This window comes from Anomaloglossus baeobatrachus, chromosome 10 (genome assembly GCF_048569485.1).
Source record: "Anomaloglossus baeobatrachus isolate aAnoBae1 chromosome 10, aAnoBae1.hap1, whole genome shotgun sequence".
Lineage (NCBI taxonomy): Eukaryota > Metazoa > Chordata > Amphibia > Anura > Aromobatidae > Anomaloglossus > Anomaloglossus baeobatrachus.
The window spans coordinates 33207967-33231099 of NC_134362.1; the positions used below are offsets into that span (position 1 = coordinate 33207967).

General features: G+C 44.3%; 1 protein-coding gene across 1 annotated transcript in view; it reads left to right on the forward strand.

Annotated features, from left to right (window-relative positions):
* Window positions 1-23133, forward strand: part of DKK3 (dickkopf Wnt signaling pathway inhibitor 3) — a 61980-nt gene that overhangs the window by 8237 nt on the left and 30610 nt on the right. The window contains exons 3-4 of the mRNA XM_075325696.1: window positions 5682-5810; window positions 14224-14304. Of these exons, the coding sequence (XP_075181811.1) occupies window positions 5682-5810; window positions 14224-14304 (210 nt within the window). The remainder of the gene's footprint in view (window positions 1-5681; window positions 5811-14223; window positions 14305-23133) is intronic.

Sequence of the window (23133 nt, forward strand, 5' to 3'; positions counted from 1 at the left end):
AGTCAATAACTCTATACGGCACCTACATATATAACTATTATTTAATTATTTATCCAATCTGTGGGTTTTATTTGATAAGAAGAGACACACCACCTAGAAATGTAAAAACAACAATTGGCTGTCTGCAACCTCTGGATTTTTACAAGTCCCCATTCACTGACAGCAAACAGAGATCTTGAAAATGATGAAGCTTTGAAACTTTCCATTATACAGCAATTAAGCTTTAGGTACAGAAAATTGGACTAGGCCTTGTGTATTACATTTTATAAGGCCATTAATGGGTTAACTCCGCCTTGATTTCTCCAGACTTGGACCTTCTGTAAGAGACTCCGGAATGTTACACTTTCGGCTCTGATTTTGTCACGTGCCTCCATATTACCGCAGATCTTTTCCCATTTCTTGGCAGCGTTTTAAATAAAACATAGAGGACGTGTAAGATGAAATAACGGGGGCTGAGGGTTTCCAGAAAGTCACCGCATGGAAAATAACCAAAAAACAGCACATTTCTTTCCATGAGACAAAACCAAATGTCTGAAAAGGAAAGATTAATGAGAAGTGTGTGTCTTAAAGGGGCAGCGCAAATTTGACTTTAAGGAAATCTTTGCTTTTAGATCATTTTATAGTTTGGATAGACAGGGGGAATACAAATGCATTTCAATAAATGAGACTATCATCAAAAACGTAACTTATTTCAATAATCCATACAAAAAGGGAAACCCATATATTATATACAGTTATTACACCCAGACAGATCTATTCCTATATATTATATAGAGTCATTACACACAGAGGGATCTATTCCTATATATTATATAGAGTCATTACACACAGAGGGATCTATTCCTATATATTATATACAGTTATTACACCCAGACAGATCTATTCCTATATATTATATAGAGTCATTACACACAGAGGGATCTATTCCTATATATTATATACAGTTATTACACCCAGACAGATCTATTCCTATATATTATATAGCGTCATTACACACAGAGGGATCTATTCCTATATATTATATAGAGTCATTACACACAGAGGGATCTATTCCTATATATTATATAGTCATTACGCACAGAGGGATCTATTCCTATATTTTATATAGAGTCATTACGCACAGAGGGATCTATTCCTATATTTTATATAGAGTCATTACACACAGAGGGATCTATTGCTATATATTATATAGAGGCATTACACACAGAGGGATCTATTCCTATATATTATATAGAGTCATTACACACAGAGGGATCTATTCCTATATATTATATAGTCATTACACCCAGAGGGATCTATTCCTATATATTATATAGTCATTACACACAGAGGGATCTATTCTTATATATTATTTAGAGTCTTTACACACAGAGGGATCTATTCTTATATATTATTTAGAGTCATTACACACAGAGGGATCTATTCCTATATATTATATAGAGTCATTACACACAGAGGGATCTATTCCTACATATTATATAGAGTCATTACAAACAGAGGGATCTATTCTTATATATTATTTAGAGTCATTACACACAGAGGGATCTATTCCTATATATCATATAGCGTCATTACACCCAGAGGGATCTATTCCTATATATTATATAGTCATTACACCCAGAGGGATCTATTCCTATATATTATATAGTCATTACACACAGAGGGATCTATTCCTATATATTATATAGAGTCATTACACACAGAGGGATCTATTCCTATATATTATTAGAGTCATTACAAACAGAGGGATCTATTCTTATATATTATTTAGAGTCATTACACACAGAGGGATCTATTCCTATATATTATATAGCGTCATTACACACAGAGGGATCTATTCCTATATATTATATAGAGTCATTACACACAGAGTGATCTATTCCTATATATTATATAGTCATTACACCCAGAGGGATCTATTCCTATATATTATATAGCGTCATTACACACAGAGGGATCTATTCCTATATATTATATAGAGTCATTACACACACAGTGATCTATTCCTATATATTATATAGTCATTACACCCAGAGGGATCTATTCCTATATATTATATAGTCATTACACACAGAGGGATCTATTCCTATATATTATATAGAGTCATTACACACAGAGGGATCTATTCCTACATATTATTTAGAGTCATTACAAACAGAGGGATCTATTCTTATATATTATTTAGAGTCATTACACACAGAGGGATCTATTCCTATATATTATATAGCGTCATTACATACAGAGGGATCTATTCCTATATATTATATAGAGTCATTACACACAGAGTGATCTATTCCTATATATTATATAGTCATTACACACAGAGGGATCTATTCCTATATATTATATAGAGTCATTACACACAGAGTGATCTATTCCTATATATTATATAGTCATTACACCCAGAGGGATCTATTCCTATATATTATATAGTCATTACACACAGAGGGATCTATTCCTATATATTATATATAGTCATTAGACACAGAGGGATCTATTCGTATATATTATATAGAGTCATTACGCACAGAGGGATCTATTCTTATATATTATTTAGAGTCATTACACACAGAGGAATCTATTCCTATATATTATATAGCGTCATTACACACAGAGGGATCTATTCCTATATATTATATAGAGTCATTACACACAGAGTGATCTATTCCTATATATTATATAGTCATTACACACAGAGGGATCTATTCCTATATATTATATAGAGTCATTACACACAGAGTGATCTATTCCTATATATTATATAGTCATTACACCCAGAGGGATCTATTCCTATATATTATATAGTCATTACACACAGAGGGATCTATTCCTATATATTATATAGAGTCATTAGACACAGAGGGATCTATTCGTATATATTATATAGAGTCATTACGCACAGAGGGATCTATTTCACGTGTTTATTTTTGTTAATGTTGATGATTATGGCTTACAGCCAATGAAAACCCAAAAGTCATTATCTCAGAAAATTAGAATAATATATAAGACCCATTGAAAAAATGATTTTAGACTTATAAATGTTGGCGCCTCCTGAAAAGTCTGTACAGGAAATGCTTCAATACTTGGTCGGGGCTCCTTTTGCATGAATTCCTGCATCAATGCGGCGTGGCCTGGAGGCGATCAGCCTGTGGCACTGCTGAGGTGTTATGGAAGCCCGAGTTGCTTTGATAGCAGTCTTCAGCTCGTCTGCATTGTTGGCTCTGGTGTCTCATAGATTCTCTATGGGGTTTAGGTCAGGCGAGTTTGCTGGATAATCAAGCCCAGTAATACTGTGGTTAGTAAACCAGGTATTGGTACTTTTAGCAGTGTGGACAGGGGCCAAGTCCTGCTGGAAAATGAAATGTCCATCTCCAAAAAGCTTGTCGGCAGAGGGAAACATGAAGTGCTCTGAAATTTCCTGGTAGACGGCTGCGCTGACTTTGGTCTTGATAACACACAGTGGAGCTACACCAGCAGATGACATGGCTCCCAAACCATCACTGATTGTGGAGACTTCACACCAGACCTCAGCAGCTTGGATTGTGGCCTCTCCACTCTCCCTCCAGACTCTGGGACCGCGATTTTCAAATGAAATGCAAAATTTACTTTCATCTGAAAACAACACCTTGGTCACTGAGAACAGTCCAGTTCTCTTCTCCTTGGCCCAGGTAAGACGCTTCTGACATTGTCTATGGCTAATGAGTGGCTTGACACAGGGAATGTGACACTTGTATCCCATGTCCTGGATACGTCTGTGTGTGGTGGCTCTTGAAGCACTAACTCCAGTAGCGTCCACTCCTTGTGAATCTCCTATCAAGGCTGTGGTTATCACGGTTGCTTGTGCACCTTTTTCTACCACACTTTTTCCTTCCACTCAACTTTCCAGTAATATGCTTGTATACAGCACTCTGTGAACAGCCAGCTTCTTTAGCAATGACCTTTTGTCGCTTATCCTCCTTGTGGAGTGTGTCAATGACCGCCTTCAGGACATCTGTCAAGTCAGCAGTCTTCCCCATGATTATATAGCCTACTGAACCAGACTAAGAGACCATTTTAAACGCTCAGGAAGCCTTTGCAGGTGTTTTGTGGTCATTATTCTAATTTTCTGAGATAATGACTTTTGGGTTTTCATTGGCTGTAAGCCATAACCATCAACACTAACGGAAATAAACACATGAAATAGATCCCTCTGTGCGTAATGACTCTATAAAATATATAGGAATAGATCCCTCTGTGTGCAATGACTCTATATAATATATAGGAATAGATCCCTCTGTGTGTAATGACTCTATATAATATATAGGAATAGATCCCTCTGTGTGCAATGACTCTATTTAATATATAGGAATAGATCCCTCTGTGTGTAATGACTATATAATATATAGGAATAGATCCCTCTGTGTGTAATGACTATATAATATATAGAAATAGATCTTTCTGTGTGTAATGACTTTATATAATATATAGGAATAGATCCCTCTGTGTGTAATGACTTTATATAATATATAGGAATAGATCCCTTTGTGTGTAATGACTCTATATAATATATAGGACTAGATCCCTCTGTGTGTAATGACTTTATATAATATATAGGAATAAATCCCTCTGTGTGTAATGACTATATAATATATAGGAATATATCCCTCTGTGTGTAATGACTATATAATATATAGGAATAGGCCCCTCTGTGTGTAATGACTCTATATAATATATAGTAATAGATCACTCTGTGTGTAATGACTCTATATAATATATAGGAATAGATCCCTCTGTGTGTAATGACTCTATATAATATATAGGAATAGATCCCTCTGTGTGTAATGACTATATAATATATAGGAATAGATTCCTCTGTGTGTAATGACTCTATATAATATGTTTCACTTTTTGTATTGAATTACTGAAATAAATTCACTTTTTGATGATATTCTAATTTATTGACATGTACCCGTATATATTATTAGAAGCTGTCACTTATTATATAGGGTCGTATGCTCCAGTCCCTACCAGAGCATTTTCCAAAAAATCAAATCTCTGGCAATTGGGCAAAATTGAACCCACGTCTGTTTTCAAAGAGCTATCTGCAGAACTGAAAATGCAGCTTTGGATGTGATTGGAGGATAATGAATGAAAAGCATAAAATTATATCTCTTCATTTTTTGGGAAAAGCAAAACTGCAATTATTGAATTCTTCACCCATGTTGCTCATTATCGTCTTCTGGTAAAGCAGGGTGACCTCCTTACAGGAGCGAGGGTTGGAAAGTTGGGTGACGGCTTCGGTGGGAACATTTTTTATTCTTATTTGCAGAGACCGGTGACTCAGGAGCCGCAGGATCTTCATCACTCTGCTTCCGGCTGCTGCTCTGCAGTATTGTAGTGTGTATAAATTATGGATGAATCCCGGATTCTGAATATTTAAGCTGAATTATTTGTCATCTGTGGCAGAATGTAAATGCCATCAACGATTCACATGACGACTGTAGGAAAATTGACTCTTCACCCACAATTATTATTGTCAATCATTTGCAGAAATATCAGATAATGACCGGTCCACAACAAAAAATAATCAGGAGTCATCAGTGCGATTGTTTCACTTTTCAAACAGTGATATATAAAATCACTTTGTCCTGTTTGCTATTGGTTTCTGTTACTTTATCGTAACATGTTTATGTTTTCTTTAGCTGGACATGGACAATGTCGCAGAAGACAAAGATGACCTCGAAGACCTGCCACCCGGTTATCACAATGAGACAGTAAAAGAAACCAAAGTGGGCAATGCCACTATTGTGACCAAGGAGGAAATCATCAAGGTAATAAAGCCAATGGATACATTGATACAATTTCTATACTGTGTGGAATCTGGACAGTGTGTACAGGGGTCAAGTTTTTCTTGTAACCTATTTGATTTGTATGTTGGACGCTTCTGATATGGATTGGTTCTTACTAAATTACGGTATGTTTGGTTGCAGTAGTTTGGCTCCTGCTCATCTCTGCTGCATTCATTTGAGTCCCTGTGGCTTTAGTTGTAGTAGTTTAGTTTCTGCTGGAATTCATTGTGGCATTTTTGGGTTCTTCTGCAGTAGCTTAGGTCTAGTTGGGTTCTTCTGCAGTAGCTTGGGTTTAGTTGGGTTCTTCTGCAGTAGCTTAGGTCTAGTTGGATTCTTCTGGAGTAGCTTGGGTCTAGTTGGTTTCTTCTGTAGTAGCTTGAGTCTAATTGAGTTCTTCTGCAGTAGCTTGGGTCTAGTTGAGTTCTTCTTTGGTAACTTGGGTGTAGTTGAGTTCTTCTGCAGTAGCTTAGATCTAGTTGGGTTCTTTTTCAGTAACTTGGGTGTAGTTGAGTTCTTCTGCAGTAGCGTCTAGTTGGGTTCTTTTGCAGTAGCTTGGGTCTAGTTGGGTTCTTCTGCAGTAGCTTGAGTCTAGTTGGGTTCTTCTGCAGTAGCTTAGGTTTAGTTGGGTTCTTCTGTAGTAGCTTGGGTGTAGTTGGGTTCTTCTGCAGTACCTTGGGTCTAGTTGGGTTCTTTTGCAGTAGCTTGGGTCTAGTTGGGTTCTTTTGCAGTAGCTTGGGTCTAGTTGGTTGTTTTTGCAGTAGCTTGGGTCTAGTTGGGTTCTTTTGCAGTAGCTTGGGTCTAGTTGGGTTCTTTTGCAGTAGCTTGGGTCTAGTTGGGGTCTTCTGCAGTAGATTGAGCTTAGTTGGGTTCATCCGCAGTAGCTTGGGTTTAGGTGGGTTCTACAGTACCTTGGGTCTAGTTAGGTTCTTCTCCAGTAATTTGGGTCTAGTTGGGTTCTTCTGCAGTAGCTTGGGTCTAGTTGGTTTCTTCTCCAGTAGCTTAGGTCTAGTTGAGTTCTTCTGCAGTAGCTTGGGTGTAGTTGGGTTCTTCTGCAGTAGCTTGGGTCTAGTTGGGTTCTTTTGCAGTAGCTTGGGTCTAGTTGGGTTCTTTTGCAGTTGCTTGGGTCTAGTTGGGTTCTTTTGCAGTAGCTTGGAGATTTAGGTGGATTCTACAGTAGCTTGGGCCTAGTTAGGTTCTTCTCCAGTAATTTGGGTCTAGTTGGGTTCTTCTATAGTAGCTTGGGTCTAGTTGAGTTCTTCAGTAGCTTGGGTCTAGTTGGATTCTTCTGCAGTAGCTTGGGTCTAGTTGAGTTCTTCTGCAGTAGCATAGGTCTAGGAGGGGTCGTCTACAGTAGCCTGAGTCTGGTTGAGTTCCTTTGCAGTAGCTAGGGTCTAGTTGAGTTCTTTTGCAGTAGTTTGGGTCTAGTTGAGTTCTTCTGCAGTAACTAGGGTCTAGTTGGATTTTTCTGCAGCAGCTAGGGTCTAGTTGAATTCTTCTACAGTAGCTTGGGTCTAGTTGGGTTTTCTGCAGTAGTTTAGGTCTACTTGAGTTTTTCTGCAGTAGCTTGGGTCTAGTTGGGTTCTTCTACAGTAAATTGGTTCTAGTTGGGTTCTTCTCCAGTAGCTTGGGTTTAGGTTGGTTCTACAGTAGCTTAGGTCTAGTTGAGTTTTTCTGCAGTAGCTTAGGTGTAGTTGGGTTCTTCTGCAGTAGTTTCGGTATAATTGGGTTCTTATGCAGTAGCTTGGGTCTAGTTGGTTTCTTCTGCAGTAGCTTAGGTCTAGTTGGATTCTTTTGCAGTAGCTTGAGTCTAGTTGGATTTTTCTGCAGTAGCTTGGGTCTAGTTGAGTTCTTCTGCAGTAGCTTAGGTCTAGGAGGGGTCATCTACAATAGCCTGAGTCTGGTTGAGTTCCTTTGCAGTAGCTAGGATCTAGTTGGGTTCTTTTGCAGTAGTTTGGGTCTAGTTTTGTTCTTCTGCAGTAACTAGGGTCTAGTTGGATTTTTCTGCAGTAGCTAGGGTCTAGTTGAATTCTTCTACAGTAGCTTAGGTCTAGTTGGGTTCTTTTGCAGTAGCTTGAGTTTAGTTGGGTTCTTCTATAGTAGCTTGGGTCTAGTTGAGTTCTTCAGTAGCTTGGGTCTAGTTGGATTCTTCTGCAGTAGCTTGGGTCTAGTTGAGTTCTTCTGCAGTAGCTTAGGTCTAGGAGGGGTCATCTACAATAGCCTGAGTCTGGTTGAGTTCCTTTGCAGTAGCTATGGTCTAGTTGGGTTATTTTGCAGTAGTTTGGGTCTAGTTGAGTTCTTCTGCAGTAACTTCGATCAAGGTTGGATTTTTCTGCAGTAGCTAGGGTCTAGTTGAATTCTTCTGCAGTAGCTTGGGTTTAGTTGGGTTTTTCTGCATTATTTTAGGTCTACTTGAGTTTTTCTGCAGTAGCTTGGGTCTAGTTGGGTACTTCTGCAGTTGCTTGGGTTTAGGTGGGTTCTGCAGTAGCTTGGGTCTAGTTAGTTTCTTCTTCAGTAGCTTAGGTCTAGTTGAGTTCTTCTGCAGTAGCTTAGGTGTAGTTGGGTTCTTCTGTAGTAGTTTGGGTCTAATTGGGTTCTTATGCAATAGCTTGGGTCTAGTTGAGTTCTTCTCCAGTAGCTTGGGTCTAGTTTGGCTCTGCAGTAGCTTGGGTCTAGTTAGATTCTCCAGGGGCTTGGGTCTAGTTGGATTCTTTTGCAGTAGTTTGGATCCTACAGGTTGTTTCTACAATAGGTTGGGTCCTAATGGGCACTGTTGCAGCATTTGAATCCTTCTGGACTCCATTGTGGTAGTTTGATTTTTACTGGTTTCTGCTAGGCTCTGTCACAGTAGTTTGAGTCCTACTCAGAGGTGTAACTACAATAGATGTAGGGGTTGCAATTGCTCTGAAGCCTAAATTGCCCAAAAAAGTCGCTTAGACCTATAAGAAAAGACCGATACTAATATAGATTTGCAATAATTGGGGGCCCTGTTGGAGTTTTTGCAGTGGGATCAATGAGCTTCTTGTTGCGCTACTGGTCTTATAAAACTTTGTTGCATTAGTTTGGGTGTCACGCCGGTGACTTGCTCTGGTGGTAAGCGCCACCGTCACTACATCACTATGTCACCGCTCTGCTTTTTCTCAGCCTCAGTTTGCCTCTCTGAGCTGCCTCCTGTAGTTTTTCCAGCTTTGCTGCATCCTCCGCGGCCAGATTCTGCAGAAATTTAATCCCACCGTGTCCAGCAGAGTTTAGCTTCCTTGGCCATCCCTAAATAGCAGGGATTTCATTATACAGGTCCTTACAGTGCTATCCCCCACTCTCTGTACCGCATACACCTGCCTCAGCTGTTGCAGTCTTGGGGACTGCTCTGGGGTAGTACCTGGCGCCTACCTGCAGCCCAGTCTATCTTCACCATCGGAGGCTCTAGTGGCAACATGGTAATCGTTTAGTCTATCCAGCCCGGTTCTTGGCTCTGTGAGTCCCCACCCACAAGTGCTAAATTGGGTCCTTCTGGACATTCCAACAGTAAGTTAGGTTCTAATAAACTCTACTGCAGTCATTTGGGTCTTGCTAGACTTTCTTTTTTAGCTCATTTTTTGCTAACATTGCTGGGGCATTTTAGGCTTTGATACACTTTTTAAGATGCTTCAGCCTCATAGAATTCTGCCGCTGTAGAACAAATGTTACTTTTATGTTTAAACCCCCCTTCTGTGCGCCCCCCCCCCCAAAAAAAAAAAAAAAACAAAACCCCAGAGGTTAATTTTAAAGGGGTGGTTCACCCATTTTTTTTTTTCCCCAATGAGTGTCACTTACCTTTGTATGCATCTTCTGCATTGGCTTCTGTTTCCATTTCTGGCACTGAGCGGCGCTATCCTGCACGCTCAGTGCCTGTCACATGACCCCCTGGAGCTGTGGCCGCCAGCATCCTCTGACGTCCCGGCATTTCCGGGCTCTCAAACTAGACGGGTACGTCACAGGATGCCGGCGCCACTCACACTGATTGACTGGGCTGTGGGCGGTGACTACCGCACGTCACAGCTCAGCATCGAGGGGAGGAGCCGGAGGACGCCAGTGTGGAGTGTGGAGCGGTGAAGGCAGAGTGCGCTCTTACCCTCTGTCAACTGTGGGAGGTATGGGCTCCAGTGTGGAGTACAGGGGGGGTTTCCTCCACTGAAATCCCCCCTGTCACGCAAGTATGTGATCACACTGTCCACCCGCCCGCTGTGCTCAGCTGTCAGGAGAGCGGGCGGTGTCGGCAGTGTGATCATATACTCCCACCAGCAGCACAGGTGACCGGACGCTACATGGGACCTATCTGCTCCACTCTGTCACCTGCACAACAAGTCCCAGAGTGGAGACAGTGACATGCTCTGCTCTGACACATAGTGTGCTGCATGTCACTATCTGTCTCCACTCTGGGACTTGTTGTGCAGGTGACCGGATGATACATGTCACTAACTCCCCACTCGTTGTGCAGGTGAGAGTGTATACAGTTGGTACTATGCAGCAGAAGTCAGAGTGGGGCAGTTAGTGACATGTATCATCCGGTCACCTGCACAACAAGTCCCAGAGTGGAGACAGTTAGTGACATGTAGCATCCGGTCACCTGCACAACAAGTCCCAGAGTGGAGACAGTGACATGCTCTGCTCTGACACATAGTGTGCTGCATGTCACTGTATCCACTCTGGGACTTGTTGTGCAGGTGACCGGATGATACATGTCAATAACTGCCCCACTCTGAGACTTGTTCAGGTGAGAGTGTATACAGTTGGAACAATGCAGCAGAAGTCACAGAGTGGAGCAAGTTAGTGACATGTATCATCCGTTCACCTGCACAACAAGTCCCAGAGTGGATACAGTGAAATGCAGCACACTATGTGTCAGGGCAGAGCATGTCACCAACTTGCTCTGCTCTGTCACCTGCGGTGCTGCATGTCACGTTTTTGCCGCGATTTGGTGCGTTTTTTGCTGCGTTTTTGCTCACTGCGTTTTTAATCAGTGCACAATGCCATTAAAGATTGTTGATGAAAAAAAAAAAAAGGTCTGATGTCATTTCCTTATTCAAAATGTTCATTGTATGCAGGAGAGCAGACAGCAGCTGCAGAACTACAAGGCTCAGCATCCTCCATTCACTAGTGTATGCAGGAGAGCAGACAGCAGCTGCAGAACTACAAGGCTCAGCATCCTCCATTCACTAGTGTATGCAGGAGAGCAGACAGCAGCTGCAGAACTACAAGGCTCAGCATCCTCCATTCACTAGTGTATGCAGGAGAGCAGACAGCAGCTGCAGGACTACAAGGCTCAGCATCCTCCATTCACTAGTGTATGCAGGAGAGCAGACAGCAGCTGCAGACCTACAAGGCTCAGCATCCTCCATTCACTAGTGTATGCAGGAGAGCAGACAGCAGCTGCAGAACTACAAGGCTCAGCATCCTCCATTCACTAGTGTATGCAGGAGAGCAGACAGCAGCTGCAGGACTACAAGGCTCAGCATCCTCCATTCACTAGTGTATGCAGGAGAGCAGACAGAAGCTGCAGAGCTACAAGGCTCAGCATCCTCCATCCAGGACTGTATGCAGTTTTTTACCCAAAAAGAAAAAAAAAAATGACATGGGCTTCGCCATATTTTTGTATTCTAGCCGGGTACAGCAGGCAGGTACAGGCTGCCCCCAACCCCCAGCTGCCTATTTGTACCCGACTGGGAACCAAAAATATAGAGAAGCCCTTTTTTTTTTTAATTATTTCATGAATTTCATGAAATAATTTTAAAAAAAAAAATGACGTGTGCTTCGCCTAATTTTGGTGTCCAGCCGGGTACAACTAGGCAGCTGGGGATTGGAATCCACAGTGAAGGGTGCCCAAGCTTTCTGGGCACCCCACTGCGAATTGCAGTCCGCAGCCACCCCAGAAAATGGCGCTTTCATAGAAGCACCATCTTCTGGCGCTGTATCCAACTCTTCCAGCTGCCTTGATGCCGGGTGGCTAGCTGGGTAATAATGGAGTTAGGGCTAGCTGTATATTATCAGCTAGCCCTAAGCCCGAAATTCATGGTGTCACGCCAATATTAGACATGGCCACCATGAATTTCTAGTAATGATAAAAAAAAAAACACAACACAGAAAAATATTTTTATTAGAAATAAAACACAACACAATTAGTGACTCCATCTTTATTGAAATAAACCCCCCTCCGCAGTAATCCTGGGTTAGGGTCCCGCGCCGTCCAATCCGGATCCAATATCATCTGATTGGTTTGCTGGAAGGCAAAGCGATCAGATGATGTGTCAGGTTAAACTACGTGAATCACATGACATATCAGCTGATTGTATAAAAGCCGATTATACAATCAGATGATGCATCAGTAGAAAAAAAAAATAAATAAATAAATACTCACGTCTGTGCTGATTACCGGCTGCTCCTGCAGCGGAGTCTGATCCTGGCCCATCACTACAGGAGCTGCCGGTAATCAGCTGATGAAGTCCCCTGACGGCAGGATCAGCTGATAGCCGGCCGGGCGACACCGCGAGAATTACGATCAGCTGATGCGTCAGGTGACTGCATCAGGTGATCCCCCGCCAGGTCCTGCAAGCTTCGTACGTGCCCCGGGGAGACTGCACACAGCCAGAGCGGCGGGACCGAGACAGGGGCTGGAAGCAGGCATGGCACCGGGACCCTGCAGACAGGTGAGTATGACATACACACACACATACACACTCACACACACACTGTATATACGCACACACACTGTATATACGCACACACACTGTATATACACACACACACTGTATATACACACACACACTGTATATACGCACATACACTGTATATACGCACACACACTGTATATGCGCACACACACTGTATATACACACACACTGTATATACACACACACACTGTATATACACACACACACTGTATATACGCACACACACTGTATATACACACACTGTATATACGCACACACACTGTATATACACACACACACACTGTATATACGCACACACACTGTATATACACACACACACTGTATATACACACACACACTGTATATACGCGCACACACACTTTCTTCCCCTGGCTGTGTAGAGCTGCTGCTGTCTCTGTGTGATTGCTCTGAGTGCACATCCACTGGGAAGAGGCAGGGAGGAGGGTTTGGTCGGAGAGCAGAGTGGGTGTATTAGACACAGTGGGTGTGTTAGATAAGCTAGACACCGCCCTAGAGCCACAAAGAATTCTGGGACTTGTAGGAACTGAACACAGGAAGTCAGAGGAGAGATTAACCCCATCAGAGCTGGAGCCAGCAATGAGCATGTGCTTCTAGTGCACAATGAAAGGTAATTTTGCTGAAAAAACATAATAGATGTGTTGAGGGGCACATATTAGCAAGATTTATCAGAAAAAAAAAATCAGTTTTGGTAACTGGACAACTTCTTTAAGGTAGGAAATTAAAACTCTTTTCAATACAAGAAGAAAACAAAATATTGAGAGTTAAGATTACAACATAGATTGGATTACAATTTTTTATAAATAATATTTATTTTAGGATTGCAAAATTCTGAATGTTTGTAACACACTTCATTACCATATGTTGCTTCCTTTTCATCCATAGACCGTGCTGCTTCAATTCCCAGCTCATGCAGTTTTCCATAACCACTTAGTACAGATTTTTACACAATAGTCAAATAATGAAACCCAATTTAACAAAAATACCTTGATAATCCACAAAAATAGTCAATCAGGGCTTAGACAAAAAATATAGAACAATAAACATAAGAAAGTCAAAGTCAGCTCATTGACGTCGCATCATTAAGGATCGGCTGCTGGAGACTGGGGCACCTGGAATGATGAGGCTGCACTTTCTCCAGATCTGAATCCCATGAAAACCTAAGGGATGAGCTGAGTCGCCGTTTAACTCTGTACCCCTGAACCTCAATAACTTGAGGGTCGCACTTCAGGAAGAGTGGGATGCCATGCCTCCAGACACAAGAATGTCACTTGTGACCAGCAGGAGGCGTCATTGTGAAGCTGTAATTGATGTTCAAGGCCACGTGACAAGTTATTGAGACATTGACGTTTTTTTTGTGTACTCACACAGCAGAATTCATATATCATACTGTTTGAATATAATGTACAGATCTTTCTGAGCAGCAGATAAAAGGAGCTTCTAAAGACGCATGAAGTTATTTATTGATATAGCACTATATCACAGTATTTGGGAGAGGAAAAAAAGCAAAGTAAGGTAATATAGTATATTACAAAAATTCTTAACTATGCCATGCATAAAAGTGTCCTAGGTAATAGATTGGCACTGGAATAAAATTAGGAATACAATGCAGTGATACAATTAGGAGAGTTGTTTTCCATCTCATTGAACATTGATACTGTTACTTTCTGCAGGGAAAGGACAATAAAACTGGATCCATTTTCATCTCTAAGATTATTGTATCATCGCTGAAAAGTGGGGACAAACCTCTGCACGTAAGTCTGTATATATGTGGCCTGTGGTGCGATACGAGGCTCTCAGCTCTGCGGTGATGATGCACGCTCTTGTAATCTGGCTCTGCTGCACAGTTCTGTCTTTGTGTCTTGGTTTGGCAGGCAATGATTTCTTATGGGTATCAATCATGGTGATGGTTTGGACCTGTCGCTACATGTTGGTGCTGTTCTATGGGTGTAGGTTGGGCAATAACTGACATTACCAGTCAAATTTCAGAACCGGCATTCTTTGAGGATGTAGTTTGGCCGATATACTAGGTCCTACCCATGTATACTGGGTTCTGTCTGACCTCTGCCCATGTATCTGGGTTCTGTCTGACCTATGCCCAAGTATCATGGGTCCTGTCTGACCTCTGCCCATGTATCTTGGGTCCTGTCTGACCTCTGCCCATGTATACTGGGTCCCATCTGACCTCTGCCCATGTATACTGGGTCCTGTCTGACCTCTGTCCATGTATACTAGGTCCTGTCTGACCTCTGCCCATGTATACTGGGTCCTGTCTGACCTCTTCCCATGTATACTGAGTCCTGTGTGACCTCTACCCATGTATACTGGGTCCTGTCTGACCTCTGCCCATGTATACTGGGTCCTGTCTGACTTCCGCCCATGTATACTGGGTCCTGTCTGACCTCCGCCCATGTATACTGGGTACTGTCTGACCTCTTCCCATGTATATTGGGTACTGTCTGACTTTTAGGCCCATGTATACTGGCTCCTGTCTGACTTCTGCCCATGTATACTGGGTCCTGTCTGACTTCCACCCATGTATACTGGGTCCTGTCTGACCTCTGCCCATGTTTACTGGGTCCTGTCTGACTTCCGCCCATGTATACTGGGTCCTGTCTGACCTCCGCCCATGTATACTGGGTACTGTCTGACCTCCGCCCATGTATACTGGGTACTGTCTGAGCTCTGCCCATGTATACTGGGTCCTGTCTGACCTCTGTCCATGTATACTGGGTACTGTCTGACCTCCGCCCATGTATACTGGGTCCTGTCTGACCTCTGCCCATGTATACTGGGTACTGTCTGACCTCTGCTCATGTATTCTGGGTACTGTCTGACCTCTGCCCATGTATACTGGGTACTGTCTGACCTCTTCCCATGTATACTGGGTACGGTCTGACCTCTGCCCATGTATACTGGGTCCTGTCTGACCTCTGTCCATGTATACTGGGTACTGTCTGACCTCCGCCCATGTATACTGGGTACTGTCTGACCTCCGCCCATGTATACTGGGTCCTGACTGACCTTCGCCCATGTATACTTGGTCCTGTCTGACCTCTGCCCATGTATACTGGGTACTGTCTGACCTCTGCTCATGTATTCTGGGTACTTTCTGACCTCTGCCCATGTATACTGGGTACTGTCTGACCTCTGCCCATGTATACTGGGTACGGTCTGACCTCCGCCCATGTATACTGGGTACGGTCTGACCTCCGCCCATGTATACTGGGTACTGTCTGACCTCTGATCATGTATACTGGGTACTGTCTGACCTCCGCCCATGTATACTGGGTACTGTCTGACCTCTGCCCATGTATACTGGGTACGGTCTGACCTCCGCCCATGTATACTGGGTACTGTCTGACCTCTGATCATGTATACTGGGTACTGTCTGACCTCCGCCCATGTATACTGGGTACTGTCTGACCTCTGCCCATGTATACTGGGTACGGTCTGACCTCCGCCCATGTATACTGGGTACTGTCTGACCTCTGATCATGTATACTGGGTACTGTCTGACCTCCGCCCATGTATACTGGGTACTGTCTGACCTCTGACCATGTATACTGGGTACGGTCTGACCTCCGCCCATGTATACTGGGTACTGTCTGTCGTTGGACCCCCTTGATCTGCCCAAAGTCTAGGGGGTGCTTACTGAAAACCTGTTCGTACTCCTGCACTACCCTGTGTACCCCTGCCCTGTGATGTGTAGGGGTATCATCAGTGCCCACATGTAGCTGTTGGTGCCACTCCTTGGTGTCCCCCTGGGGTGGGGAAGTGCTGGTGGTAGGTGGGAGTGTGGGTGGACGGGCTTCCTGGATAGTGTGAGGGTCCAGGGTGAGCAGCTTGGCAATGGTGGCATACCGGGGGAGCCTGACTTCTTCCTCCCCACAGTTCAACACTCTCACAGGCACTCTCCCTTTCTTCACATCTACCACCCCTCGGGGCGGCCACTACAGTGGGCCAGTGCTCGGAAGGCATGGGCTCCATCATCGCAGGGTAGTCACGCCCCTGAGGCCCTACTGCTGCCCTACACCAGATCATCATCTCACTCCTAGGGGGCACAGTCAATGGAGCAACATCCATCACTCGCACTCCACCAATCTCCCCTCCGGTTGAGCTTACATGCTGGCGGTACATCAGGGCGCGGATCTCACGCTGCACAGCCCTCTGCCGGCTCCCCGCCGCCGTGGCGGCTAGCTGCTGCAAAAGGTTCAGCACATCAGCCATGCAGTGTTCCATCACATTGGTTCCCAACACTATTTTCGGGTTATGATCACTAGGCTCATTCATGATCACAATCATACCCTGGTGTTGCAGTTCAGCTTGCCCCACTGTCATAGCCACCTCTTTATACCCCACCTGGGTCAATGGAAGTCCATTAGCGGCAATCAAATTTATACTATTGTCTGGAGGCGCTAGCTCGTCTGTGGCCCAATATCGCTGATACAATGTGTACGGTATGGTCGTTACCTGTGATCCAGTGTCCAAGAGAGCCATCACGGGTATGCCGTCCACAGCCACAGGGATGATAGGGCGGGCCCCGACGTATCGGTCTCGCCAGTCCGGGGGGCCACGGTGTTCTACTCCTGAGGATTGGCCCGGGGCCCCAGGGGTTGCTCGTTTAACGGGCACTGTCGGTAAACATGGCCCGGCTTACGGCACTTGTAGCAGATTGGAGGTCTGCTCCGCGGGTTGTTAGCGCTTCTCTGCTGCATCCAGGGAACATCTTCGGGACTGTCAGCAAGCTGTATCTGCGCTGGGGGCTGAGATCTGGTCAGAGGTTGAAGCGCAGCAAGGATTTTGGCAAGGTCTCCGTCCAGGCGACGGACCTGGGCTGCCAGTTCTTCCACTGTGCTGCTCGAGGCTGCGGGTAGTAAGGAGGTTGGTTTGGCTGGGGTCGCCACAACGGGAGCTGTCTCGACGGGCCACAGGACGGGTTCCAGAGCTTCAGCAGCTGGGGGCTGTAGTGCTTTGATAGCCCGCTCCTTTAACACAGCGAAGTCCACATCAGGGTGTTCCAGGGCCCACAGCCGGAGTTGTTTACGATCCTCAGGGGACCTCATCCCCTGCGCAAATTGCTCCACTAACATCTTATTGCTATCCGCCTCATTAATAGCGTTCACCCGCTTTAGCGTGCGGAGGGCGGCCTGCAGACGTAGAGCATAGTCCCGAATGCTATCCCCAGCTCGTTGCCGGCACTGGTAAAACTGCATCCTCAGCTCAGCTTCAGTCCGGGTCTCGAAGGCAGTCTGTAGCTTCTCGAAGATGGTGGCTACAGAGAGCCGGTCCCCCTCGGCCCAGGTCTCCGCTTCTTGCTCCGCCGCACCGGTTAGCTGGCCTAGCACTATCGCTGCACGTTGCTTATCAGTCAGGGGGTACAGCTCTAGCAACGGGTTAAGCTTTTTCCGGAAGGCCTGTAAGGCATCCGGTTTCCCGTCATACTGCGGTAGCCAGGCAGCTCCGGGCGCATAGGGCAAGGAAAACGGCATGACCTGAGCAAGCGCGGGGGCCGCGGCACCTCCCGCCAGTACGGCCGGGACCTGGGCAGGCCCATTCCCATCCGCGGGTGCCGCTGCGGCTGCGACCACCGCTCCTCCAGCGGCTTCGTCGGGCGCAGACATCTTGTTTCCGTCCCCCTTAGCTCTTTCCGGCCCCTCCTCTCTCGGGGCGGGGTTTTGGCCTTCGCGCCTCTACTGCTCGAGAAGACGCTCGAGCGGGAACTTTTCGCGCCAAAGATGGCGGCTTCTGAAATTTTTCTGCCGGATACCTCCGGCGGTAACAAGGCGCACCTCTACCTGACGGCAGAGCGGTAAGATCCTGTTCGTGACGCCAAGTTGTCGCGGGCGGGGAGGAGGGTGTCAGCACACCGCGCTCACCCCTTCTGCTCGGGTCCGGCAGTTGCTCCTGGTGGCTCGAGCTGCGGGCCGGATCCCGGGGTGTCTCGAGCGACACTCCTCGCCCGTGAGTGAAAAGGGGGGTGTTTGTTGGGATTATAGTTCGTGACGCCACCCACGGTTGTGGTGATGGCACCACCGCTGCTCAGTGTGAGGGTCCCGGGGATGGTGATGGGAGCAGCCAGGTGTTGTGTTGCCCCTCCGTGGGTAGGGGTTGGTGATCCCGGGGCCCGGTGAAGAGATGTGAAGTGTAGGGCCTGGAGGGCGCAGGGACGCGGGGGCAGCGCTATGCCTTGCGGCACTGTGGTACTCACTCAGCCTGAGACACGGACACAGTTTGTACGGTAAACCAACGGCTGGTAGGACGGTCCCACAGACGGTTGCACCTGCACTCCCGGTAGGTGACGGTGACGTCTCTCTTCCTTGCACCTGTTTGACTGATGGTAGCGGTGGATTCCCTCCGGTTACCCGCTCCCCGACTGCAATCTGGGCCGGAGGAGCTCTACACTTTGCCCGCAGGCGCTGGCCCTGGGGAAACTGGTGCCTTGGCGGTGGCAGTGTCTCCCCGGTAATGGTCGGGCTGTTGCCGTCAATCGGGACTTTGTTGCTGGGGGATCTGCGTCCCCTTCACTGACGGATTCGGCAAATTGGGCGACTCCTAGCCTTGCCGGGGTCCGAGAGGCCCCTGCCCTGGTGCTGACTGTCCTTCGGAACACTGCTCCAGACCACCGGGCACACAGCCAACGGGGTCCTTCCAGGAACTTCCAAACGGTCCCCCTCCGGACAGTCACCGCCGTCGCTGACCTTGCTGTTCTAGCCCTACACACAGCTGGGCTATCAGGCTTCTCCTTCTCTCTGCTCTGTCACCACTTCTTGCTTTCCTCCTTTTCCACTTTCCTTTCCTTCACTTTCACTTCTGGTTGTTTCCTCTAGCCCTTCACTGGACTTCACTCTTGCCCTCCCCGGGCTAATCTGCCTGGTAACTTCCTGCCTCCAGAGTTGTGAGCTCCTTGGTGGGCGGAGCCAACCGCCTGGCCCACCCCCTGGTGTGCATCACAGACTCCTGGAGGGAGGCAACAAGGATTTCTGGTTAGCAGGTGTGCCTACCTGGAGTGTGGGGTGTAGTGGTGTTGTTATCTGTGTCCCCTGGCTTGCCCAGGGCGACACATGATCATGTATACTGGGTACTGTCTGACCTCTGATCATGTATACTGGGTACTGTCTGACCTCTGCCCATGTATAATGGGTACGGTCTGACCTCCGCCCATATATACTGGGTACTGTCTGACCTCTGATCATGTATACTGGGTACTGTCTGACCTCCGCCCATGTATACTTGGTCCTGTCTGACCTCCGCCCATGTATACTTGGTCCTGTCTGACCTCCGCCCATGTATACTTGGTACTGTCTGACCTGTAATCTTCTGTTGCCTCTGGCTTCAAAACAGGACAAATATTTAGCGATTTCATCACCTAAACCTTTGTTTACATCCACAGCCGTTTTTTAAGACAAGGAATATGAGTGTGGAGGATGAGATAAACCGGCTTTTTGAACAGGAGAGGGTGAATCTGGATAAGTCCCGTGCAATGGCGGCAGACAAGGACTCCAGTGAGGAGAATAAACAGAATAAGCATGACCTGGATTAGGGGGATATAATGGAAACAGGAAGCATGCAAAATCAAACGCTTCACCAATAAATGCAATGAGCGAAATGAAAACTGTCATCCTGATTATATATAGTATTAATGGTATCATTATATTATGGCAACTGATGGGGTTAATTTATACTTAGGATATAAATAAAACAAGTATTCCTAAATTTCTAGTTAAAATCTTGTTGTCACGGGTGTGTCACGCATGACAGACAGTCCTGTAGAAGGTCGCAGTGTTTGGCTACACAAGCTGCTCTCTGATTTTCCCTTCTTTCCTGCTTGGGGTTTATCCCTCTCTCTTTAGGACCCGGCGGAGTTCCTCACCTTTTCAGCTCTTAATCTTCAGATCTTTCCTTTCTGTCTTTAAATACCCTCATTCCACCTTACTCTGTGCTGGTGATAGGTCTAATACCCTTAGTAGTTATATTCTTGTACATAGGGGCAGTATTATAGTAGTCATATTCTTGTACATGGGGCAGTATTATAGTAGTTATATTCTTGTATATAGGAGCAGTATTATAGTAGTTATATTCTTGTACATAGGGGGCAGTATTACAGCAGTTATATTCTTGTACATAAAGACAGTATTATAGCAGTTATGTTCTTGTACATAGGGGACAGTATTATAACAGTTATATTCTTGTACATAGGGGAGCAGTATTATAGTAATTATATTCTTGTACATAGGGGCAGTATTATAGTAGTTATATTCTTGTACATAGGGGCAGTATTATAGCAGTTATATTCATGTACATAGGGGCAGTATTATAGTAGTTATATTCTTGTACATAGGGGGCAGTATTATAGTAGTTATATTCATGTACATAGGGGGCAGTATTATACTAGTTATATTCTTGTACATAATAGCAGTATTATAGCAGTTATATTCTTGTACATAGGGGCAGTATTATAGTAGTTATATTCTTGTACATAGGGGGCAGTATTATAGTAGTTATATTCATGTACATAGGAGGCAGTATTATAGTAGTTATATTCTTGTACATAGGGGCAGTATTATAGCAGTTATATTCATGTACATAGGAGGCAGTATTATAGTAGTTATATTCTTGTACATAGTTTACAGTATTATAGTAGTTATATTCTTGTACATAGGAGGCAGTATTATAGTAGTTATATTCTTGTACATAGTTTACAGTATTATAGTAGTTATATTCTTGTACATAGGGGCAGTATTATAGCAGTTATATTCATGTACATAGGGGGGCAGTATTATAGTAGTAAAATGAAAAGCTACAGCTAAATACCTGTCCACCATGTATACTTATTTTTTTATAGTTAGACTTTTATTATATGAAGAGACGTTTGATCATGAGTTTGCAGGAGTTAAACTATCGGCTGCTGCAAAGTGAGAAACTTCTTTCTTCAAAATCTATATGATAAAAAATATAGTATAAAACATTAATGTGGATGCAAATTACATGATTGGTTGATTGTCCTTTAAGCATTTTGTGATGATGATTATTTCAGCTTCTCAGCCACAGATGGCGTCACTAATGGCTGGATTGAAGGTAACAGATGGGGCCATGATCTCTTATCTCTGGACTTAGGTCATGATGTTCCTAGCTGTGATCACTTTGTAATGAGCCTTCAGGATGTGACCCGGCCATATGTGACAATACTGATGTTAATGGCTGTGTTGTCTTTGGCCTTGGATATTCACTAGATAGATTTTTAAATTTACTTTTTACATTAGAAGTTGTGACGATCTGCAGTATTCACATGAAAAGCCGAGATATTAGAGAAATACAAACATGGCATAGGAATGTATATACAATAGATCCCAAATAATGGATCAAGCACAAAAGCTGCACAAACCCCTCTCTTGTCCTAGCATTTTCTTACATTTACCTGCACTGATACATTATATCTGTCTGGCCTGTTTTAGTCACATTCTTTACTTTTGGCTGTTACAAAATAATAGGTTTAGACTTAATCTATTGTCTGGATTATGTACCTTCTCTTGTATAAACTCATGGTTTGGATGTAAAAGTTATGTCAACTTTTGCAACCTCAACACAAGGAATATTGTAAAACCTGGTGAAAGGACAGTGTGTTACAGCGTTTTATAGCCTACAGTCCTTGCTGGTGCAATGTTAAACCAACAGTCCTTTTCAGAGCTAATTCAAATAGATTATATTCTCTAATAATACCGCTCTTTGCTGGAATTAGTGTAGGATTAGCTTCTGGAAAAGGGATAGTGTATTAGAGGCATCTAGGAAGGGATTATGGCTTACAGTCTTGCTGGTGCTAAATTAAACCAACAGTCTTTTACAATGCTAATTCAAATAGATTTTATTCTTTAATAAAACTGCTCTTCACTGGAATTAGTGTAGGGTTAGCTTCTGGAGAAGGGATAGTGTATTAGAGGCATCTAGGAAGGGATTATTGGCTTACAGTCCTTACTGGTGCTAAACTAAACCAACAGTCCTTTTCAGAGCTAATTCAAATAGATTCTATTATTTAATAATACCGCTCTTTGCTGGAATTAGTGTAGAGTTAGCTTCTGGAGAAGGGATAGTGTATTAGAGGCATCTAGTCAGGGAATATTGCCTTTCTGTACGTACAACCCCAAGCCCTTTCAGGGCCAATTTAAATAGAGTCTATTGTCTAATAATACTGTTCTTAGTCTGCAATTAGTGTAATGATCGCTTCTGGAGAAGGCATAGCATATTAGAGGCATCTAGTCAGGGAATATTGCTTTTCCATACGTACAATCCCAAGTCCTTTAAGGGCCAATTTAAATAGATACTATTGTCTAATAATACCCCTCTTTGCTATTAGTGTAGGGAACGCTGCTGGAAAAGGGACAGAGTATTAGAGGCATCTAGTCATGGATTATTGCCTTAAAATCTTTGGTGCTGCCATGTAAAATCAAAAGTCTAATAATATTGTTTGCTGTGTACCTAATTTAAAATGTGCAAGGCATGCGGTAAAGCAAAGGAAAGTGGACATCCTGCTTTTGGTTGTCCATGCAGTGGCTGTAGCCGAAAGACAGGGTAAACAGGGTCTGCTA